Genomic DNA, 9,113 nt, shown 5'->3' on the forward strand with positions numbered 1-9,113 from the left:
TTTCCTAATTTCTCTGATTAGTACTTTAAGTACCATGTTGGTAAGAAGTGACCAAAGGGGGAAATTATTATCTTGATATCAGAGGAGAATCTTTCAGACTATTACTGTGGAATAGTATAGCTGTTAGTTAGATCCTTAACTGTTACATCATTTTTACATTATTTTAATTGATAATATTTGATAAAGTAATGCAAGAACATGTTTTCAGCAATCCATAAAATGATGGTCCTATAATCCATACTTCCTTATTCCTAAGGCAAGGACTTCATATTATTTACCATTTTCTCCCTTTTATTAACCATGTATTTCCCACATGATTAACTTAGAAAGCCTTATTCTTAAATATCAATTACCATTTCTTGACTCAAGACTCTGTAGCCTATGGATGGAGACCTACTTCCCTCTGTATATCACTGCTCTGTCTCCTACCATTTCCCCATTAATTCTACATTGTTACATCAAGCTTTGTGTGGGGTGACAAGGTTGACAGCATTGTTCCATTATCCAGTATTATTGCCAAAAGATAGAAAATGTAAATGATTTTAAAACTTGATGATTTCTTAGTTATTATTTCTATATTTAGTTTTCATCATTACTACCATAACCTCTGGCAAGAAATTTTTAAGAACATATATTAATAGGTACTATGCAGAATTTTCAGAAAATATTTTAAAAAAGATTAAGAATTTTAGTTTTCTTTGTCATATTCTTTTTTATTGAGGAAACTTATTTGCAATACTCTTCCAAAGTAGGTTACCACATCACAGCAGTACACCCAGTCCTTCACTATAGACCACTGGATACTCTCCACCATTTTGTTTCCTCCTTCCTCCTTTAGTAGCTTCAATTCTACAGTCATATTTCCAGGGTTTGTTTTGGTTTAGTTTTGTCTGTTATTTTGTTTCTCTGTATTCTGTATCGGAGTGTGTGATTTGATATTTTTCTTTTTTCTTCTGAATTTTTCACTTAGCATAATCCCTTTGAGTTTCATCCATGTCACAGATGGCAAGACTTCTGTGATTCCCTCAGCTCCCTTTGTTCTTGGGATTTTGCTTGGCCCCCAATGTTGTTGCTCTTTAAGGTAATTGTAGAGTCATGTAGGGAGTCTTTCACCAGGACAAAAGTCTTGGTATGAGGGTATCAGCTGAAAACAGCTGGCAGACATTATGGAAAGATTTTCATAACCAGCTAGACCACCTTGACAGGAAATTAAGTGTAAGTAGGCACTAGAGCTAGGATATTTTGATCAGCAGCAACAATGGAGCTCCCCAAGCAACAGCCCCTATTCCCTCTCCTCTAGCTTGTGCCAGACTATTATGCATCCTCAATCCCCATTCCCATCATTCACATTCCTCCACACATTCCTCCATGGACTTGCCCACCTTCCCTGACCTGACCCCCAAATAAATATAAGACTTGCCATGGGGAATGTGCTACATCTCCAGAGATCTGAGCCCCTCTAGATCTCTCTCTCTCTCTACTTGGGTTTTGAGTTGCTTTTCCTCTGTCCTATGCTGCTCCCAAGGTTGCTGCCCTGTGAGGCAACAAATTTCATCTAATATTAGAGCCTATTAGTATCCCATTGTTTATATATACCACATCTTCCTTATCCAATGACTATTGTTGACACTTAAGTCATTTCTATGACTTGGTAATTGCAAATAAAGCAGCAATGAACATAGGAGTGCATGGATCCCTTTCCATCGGTGCTTTTGTATTCTTTTGATAAGTACCAAGAATTGAAATTGCTGGGTCATGTGGTGTATCTATATTTAATATTTTGAGGAAGCTTCATATTGTTTTCCATAGAAACCAGAACAGTCTACATTAATACCAACAGTGTATGAGGTTTCCTTTTCTGCCACACCCTATTAATCAATGTTGTTTATATATATAATATATAAAACATATATATTATATATAATCAATTCAATTCTCACCAGAGTGAGGTGTTATCATATTGTAGTTTTGATTTGCATTTCTCTGATGATGGGTGATGATCAGCATTTTTTCATGACCTATTTGTCATTAGTATATTTTTGGACAAATATCTATTTGGCTCTTCTGCCCATTATATTTTGGAACAAAAAGACATTTAGAATGTTATTTTTTTCTGTGTTCTTTGAAAGTTGTTTTAATATGATGACTTATATCAATTCTCAAAAAATGTTTTCTGCTGGAGACCAGCTCCAGCTAGAAGTCATGTCAGGGAGCTCAGATTTGGAGGGCTGAGGGGAAGTGGAGTGAGGTAGATGAGGTAGTGAGGAGACACTGACACTCTCTCTGGTGCAAATATCTCCTACTGAGGGTCTCAGCAGGTCTTTATTTATACCTTAAGGCAAGCGGTGAGATTCCATCAGCATAAGCATCAAAGCAGAACAGAGACAATCATTACATATTTTCTCAGGAACATACAAAGACCCTCTTGATCTCATACTACAAAAGGACACTTCTTTATTCTGATTCAGAAAAACAACAGGGACAATTACTCTCCTTGGTACAACTCATTTTCTAACATAATCAATTGTCTAAGACAGTACAATGTTCAGTAACAATCAATCATCCTGTCAAGCCTTCCTAATTTTGGAGTGGACATGAAAGTCCATTGTTATGCTATATTACTAAAATCAACCCATTCTCTAGCACTTAATTAATCTAGCCTATTTATCAATTACTTCAAAGAGATCTAAACTAGCTCATCAATACTGTTTAGTTCTACAGAAATCTAACTTTTAACTAGAAATATCTAACCTCCACACAACCTGCAAACTGTTAACTTTTTTCATACACCAGGAAATGTACTGTTGCCGCAAACAGGTACCCCCCAGGTTAGGCTATGGTTTGCAAGCACAGCTGGTTCAGGGCAGCTTGTTCTCCATAGTTCTCAGGGCCAAAACATTTCTTTCCTAACTACACCTTTAGCATTTTGTACTTTCTTTGATACTGATTCAAGTGTAAGAACAATAAATCAATTAACGGCTAGGTCTAAATTGGGTTTACACTAACTTACTTCAGCATTAACCAAGAACAGAGGAGAGCATTAGCAGGCATTACCATGGAGATTCCCTAGTTCAGATCTTCTTGGGAAATGCAAGAACTCCCCTCTTCTGGGAAGTACAACTTCCCTCTTCTGGGGAGCAGAGGAACTCCCCTCTTCTTGGGGAGTCTCCCCCAATGCCCGGACCTTGTCAAGAGACAGCATGGGTAGCACAGCCTGCCGCAGTTTTCCTTTGATAACATTAATTTCATTGTTATTTTGTTATTTGCATCTCTAGGTATGACAACAAATAAGACATTTGCTTCCTTGAACTAATTTTTTAATTTTCTCTCTCTTTCAAAATGGCAATCTTATCATGTTGTTGTTATCAAGTTTTCTTTTAACTATTTTTTTTACCTTTTCTTTAAAATGTTCATCTCTATTTTATCAGTAGTTATACTTTTAATTCATATGGGCCTTTCTTGTCTCCTTTAATGTATCTAATGATACAGATATTTATATCTAATGATACCAATATTTTGGATTAAATCACATCTCATGCTTCTTTGAAAATAAAAATTCTGTATTTTAAAATTTTCAGAATTTTCCCAATCTTTTAAAACTTATTTGGTATTTGTGTATAGTTTTATGTCAAATGCATATGTGTATTGCCTTGTGTGTGTGTGTGTATTTGTGCATCTCCATCTTTTGTATTGGAAATTTTCTCAAACGTCTGGTAATATTTAATTTTAGATAATTAAAATTAAAACAATAATACTTTGCATTACTTGTTCATTTGTGGTGTCCCTGGAGCAGAATTTCTCTTCTTCTATGAAGACAAAGTTCAGGCTGTCATTTACATTGTTCTGTTTAAATAACTTGATCACTCCTCTGCCCAAATTGCTTTTATCTAAGGGGCCTACACTTTTTCAGGTGCCATTGTGCCTTTTGTTGATCTGCTCTTTTAAAATTCTAGAACATATCTATTTTTTTATCATCATAATAGTTGTATTTTAAGAAGGTCGGGTAATAGATATATTCATTTAAGTTCATACATACAGGCAGAGTTGGAAAAAGTTTTAAATGCAAGGAAACAAAAGGAAAAAAGGGATTTTGTAAGTCAAATTACAATACAAATGCACATCATTAATTGTAGTAGAAACAGAGAGACATGAAATATTCTTCTGGGGAGAGCTTGAGCAGAGTTTTGAGCACTACCATGAACTGGCGTATAGAAGTTCAGTTTTAATGTCAACTTTTACTATGCTTTCAGAAATTGGATGAGGAAAGAAAAACAGAAAAACAAAAAAATTGAATGAGAAGGCAGAATACAATGAATTTGTATAAATGTTCTTGACAATGATTCATTCTAGATTTTGAAACACATGTAAAAAATAATGACACCTGATGCCAAGGATGTTTGGTTTGACATGGCTAGAGAGAGGAGTCAAGAAAGATTTCTAGCCTCTCAGAATGACCTGATAAGATGCTTCAGTTTTAAAGGTGAAATTTTAGGGTTTAAAGACAATAGAAAACGTTGCCATTACAGGTGATAAATTGTATTTCTAAATAACCATATATTTATAATATAACTCTATTAAGTTGATTTTCCATTAGGTTTTGAATACATAATTAGATTTAGATGATACTTGACTATGTATAGGGCAGTAAGACACATCCATCATAAGAAAGATTTAATAGAAATATTTTTTAAATAACTTTAACTATTTCTTAGAAAAATACCTGGGATGCAAATGATTGCCTCTTCAAATTCTAATCTCTGTCAGAAAATGTGCTTTCTTTTTTTCCAAATTCTTTTTTTCATTTAAGACTTGGTAAAAGTATGTATAATGTGTAACATGTATAGATTGTATAATTATGTATAGATAATGTATAATATTATACATTAGATAATGTATAATATGACTAAAAAGAAGCTATTGCTTGATACTTAACTTACCCTTGTATCTGATTTTAGGAAAAATCGTATTAATGGAAAATTATAATCAAACATCAACTGACTTCATCTTATTGGGGTTGTTCCCAGCATCAAGACTTGGCCTGTTCCTATTCAGCTGCACTGTTCTCTTTTTCCTAATGGCTCTGTTTGGTAACCTATGCATGACCCTCCTTATCTTCCTTGACAACCATCTCCACACACCCATGTATTTCCTACTTAGTCAGCTCTCCATCATTGACTTAAATTATATCTCCACCATTGTCCCTAAAATGGCTTACAATTACCTGTCTGGAAACAAGTCTATCTCCCTCATTGGGTGTGGGTTTCAGAGCTTCTTCTTCTTGAGTTTAGCAGGTGCAGAGGCACTGCTGTTGACATCTATGGCCTATGATCGTTATGTAGCTATTTGCTCTCCTCTCCACTATCCCGTCCGTATGAGCAAAAGACAGTGTGCACAGATGATAATAGGATCTTGGATCATGGGCTCAATCAACTCCTGTGCCCACACTGTGTACGCCTTCCAAATCCCTTATTGTAGATCCAGGGCCATCAACCATTTCTTCTGTGATGTTCCAGCCATGTTGACTCTGGCCTGCATGGACACCTGGGTTTATGAATACACAGTGTTTGTGAGCACCACTCTCTTCCTTGTGTTTCCTTTCATTGGTATTGCCTGTTCCTATGGCCGTGTCCTCCTTGCTGTGTACCGCATGCCCTCAACAGAAGGGCGGAAGAAGGCCTACTCAACCTGCAGCACCCACCTTACAGTGGTGACTTTCTACTATGCACCCTTTGCTTACACTTATCTACGCCCAAGATCCTTTCGCTCTCCAACAGAGGACAAGGCTCTGGCTGTCTTCTACACCATCCTAACACCAATGTTAAATCCCATCATCTACAGCTTGAGAAACAAGGAGGTGATGGGGGCCCTGAGAAGACTGATTCAGAGAATGCACTCTGTGAAAATGTAAATCTTCCTGCATTCTGGACTCAGGTGCAAGTCCACATTGACTGTAGATTAATTCAGAATATACTTTACGCTTAGGATACAGGGAGTAAAATTAACTGAGAGGAGAAAAATCAGTTACATCTCAAAAATATTATCTTGTAAACGCAGGTATAATGCTAAGTTTTAACCTCTTTTTATTCATGGTACTTTTTATTATCAATTTCAAATATATTTATTTTATGATAAAATTTATCTATGAGAATTGTTCTTTTGGTTGTAAATGAAATGGAAATCGTTTGGCTGAAGTTGTCACTCAGCATATCACTTTCCTCTTTTCAACTTCCAAAATATATAAAACAGAAAAATAAATGTTTCCCAAATCTAGATCTAAGTAAAATTCAGAAGACATTGTTTTTCTCATTATAGACCATTAACTTACTGTACCCATTAGGCTTCCTTTCAAATTAGCTAAATCCCTGTAATGATATGTTTATGTTTATTGTATGAAGTTGAACACTAGGAAAGTTATTTAATGTAAGAAATACTTCAAGACTGATCATAACAACTGGAAGATACAATCAAGGTATGAACAGGGATCAAAGACATATAAAGTTATTTACAAAATAAATAGGTCAAGCAGTTACTCAAATTACATACCAAGTTATCACTTCTACTGTGTTTGCTTCGGCAGCACATATACCAAGTTATCACTTCTACTATTATATTGATAATGCCATTCTGGTGAGATTTTTATTCTCTAGTCATCATACCGCATAGTTAAACTGAAACAGGACAAAAGATCCGGTTCTACTAATCAATTCTGTAAAAGGAACAGTGAGGAGCAACCTCCTAGCCAGTGTGGTGCCTTCATAGTCAGCTAAGTGGTAAAAGGTGGAGCTTTGGACCCACCCTTCACCCCGTTGACCACTGTATCAGAACTGATGGGATCTAGAGGTGGAGTGGAGCTTCCGGGTGGACCTTAAAACGATGGAACCCTCTGATTTTTGCCTTCTGGCATGGACCCTGATTCTGCTCAGCTGATGCTCTCTACTGATAAAACCTATGACATCCTGGCTTGTGGCAGATAATAAATTTTCTTCTCTTTTTCTCATTGCCCTCTTTTTACTCAATGCTGATATAAATCTGCATTTGGGGATATTATCCTGTATTCCTAAATGTTTGGGTTAGGACTCACAAGTTGGGTTGTTCCTTATCACCCAAACTTTGCCTTGGATCAGTAATAGTCATTGATTAAAACTGTTCCACCTTTCTCATAAGTGGATCCTACATTATATTCAATAAAAATCCATGATTTCTGGTGAACTTCTAGGGTAAGTGTTAGTAATAAGTGGTGTTCTTTACTCTCTTGTGTGACAGGGAGGATAAAATCAAGGTTTTATGGCATTTTCAGGAGATAGCACTATGAAATTATGAGGCCTTTCTTACAAATAGAAGGCACAATGTGCCTTGGCTATCTGAAATATAAATTTTTTTCCTTCAGAATTGATTTATTAATTATAGTATTCAATACAAATTATTAAACTATTTTTGTATCATAATTTTACTTATAATAACTAACAATACCTTATAATATGATTTTTCAGGGTTGAGAAGAAAAAATTCCCTACCCCTCTGGGTTCTTCTAGGATTGTTGAGCAAATAGATTAACATCAGATAGATTAGTAGGTGAAAAGGGCCAAATTTAATTACATATATGGAGAATTTACATGACTAAAATCTTGAATAATTGAGATAGACTGAGATTCTTGAGTTAATGAATGTGATAAGGTCCTAGAGCTTCAAGAAAAGAGGAGAGGGAGAGGTGACTTCCATATTCTGTAACTACTAATAGGTTTCTCAGATAGATATTATTACAGGTAAGTATATATCTGGATACTATCCCCGGTATTCATCCTTCTAGTAATGAAAGAAGTGACAATCACTTAGATTAAGGGACTGGCAAAAGCATCTCCCTATTTTCTAGGACCTCAGTTGACCTTAACCATAGTAATCTGCATATCACAGTAGTGCATCCAGAGGAAGCCAATTTTGAAACTTGCTGAGGCTCATTCTGCTCACCTTTAATACATTTATTGATCTAAGATTTTTTCCCTTTCATTTTTCTCAAAATTCATTTATTATGTCATCAAAATTTACACTTTTCAAAACTGATTTTGTATGAAATATAATCAAGTGTTATTAGCCACTGATAGAAAATGCTAGATTGTAATTTTTTTAATTTAAATTTTATTTTTATATTCCCCATACAATTACAACCTCCTTATTTTTACCCCAAGCCCTCATTTCCCCGCCCCCACCCCCATAGAGAGTCTCTTGTTCATAGTTGTTGATTTTGATATTTTCTTTCGTATAGCTATTCTTTTTCCTGGTCCCTTATTTAAGTTTTCTAGATTCCTGCTATGAGTGAGACCATCCGGTATTTTTCTTTTTCTTTCTGGCTTATTTCGCTGAGCATGATCCCTTCCAGCGCCATCCATGTTGCTGCAAATTGCATGTGTTTATCTTTTTTGAATGCTGAGTAATATTCCATCGTGTATATGTACCACATCTTCTTGATTCAGTCATCTATTTTTGGGCATTTGGGTTGTTTCCAAAGCTTAGCTATTGTAAATTGTGCTGCTATAAACATAGGGGTGCAGGTGTTCTTTGGAATTGATGTTTCTGTGTCCTCTGGGTAAATAGCTAGGAGTGGAATTGCTGGAACATATGGAAGCTCTATGTTTAGTAGGTCCAGAAATCTCCACACAGCTCTCCATAGTGGTTGGACCAGTTTGCACTCCACCAACAGTGCAGGAGAGTTCCTTTATCTCCACAACCTCACCAACATTTGTTGTTGCTAGTTTTTTTAATATGTGCCATTCTCACTGGTGTAAGATGGTATCTCATTGTAGTTTTGATTTGCATTTCCTTGATTACAAGTGATGTTGAACATTTTTTCATATGCCTGTTGGCCATTTGCATTTCCTCTTCAGAGAAGTTTCTTTTTAGCTCTTCTGCCCATTTTTTGACTGGATTATTTTCTTTGTTTTTGTTGAGTCTCATCAGCTCTTTGTAGATTTTTGTGATCAGTCTTTTATCATTAGTGTTGTGTGCAAAAATGTTCTCTCAGTTGGTGGAGTTTCTCTTTGTTTTTGTTATTGTGTCTTTTGCTGTGCAGAAGCTCTTCAATTTGATGTAGTCCCAGCTGTTGATCTTTGCCTTCACTA

General features: G+C 35.7%; 1 protein-coding gene across 1 annotated transcript; it reads left to right on the top strand.

The window, feature by feature from the left end:
* Window positions 1-4,969: 4,969 nt before the first annotated feature.
* LOC311183441 (olfactory receptor 2L5-like) lies at window positions 4,970-5,908 on the top strand (the record flags this gene model as incomplete). The annotated part of the gene is made up of 1 exon (XM_084252804.1): window positions 4,970-5,908. The coding sequence occupies one exon, from the start codon at window positions 4,970-4,972 to the stop codon at window positions 5,906-5,908; it is 939 nt and encodes a 312-aa protein (XP_084108930.1).
* Between the last annotated feature and the right edge of the window lie 3,205 nt (window positions 5,909-9,113).

This window comes from Talpa europaea (assembly GCF_964194135.1).
Source record: "Talpa europaea genome assembly, chromosome: 13".
Lineage (NCBI taxonomy): Eukaryota > Metazoa > Chordata > Mammalia > Eulipotyphla > Talpidae > Talpa > Talpa europaea.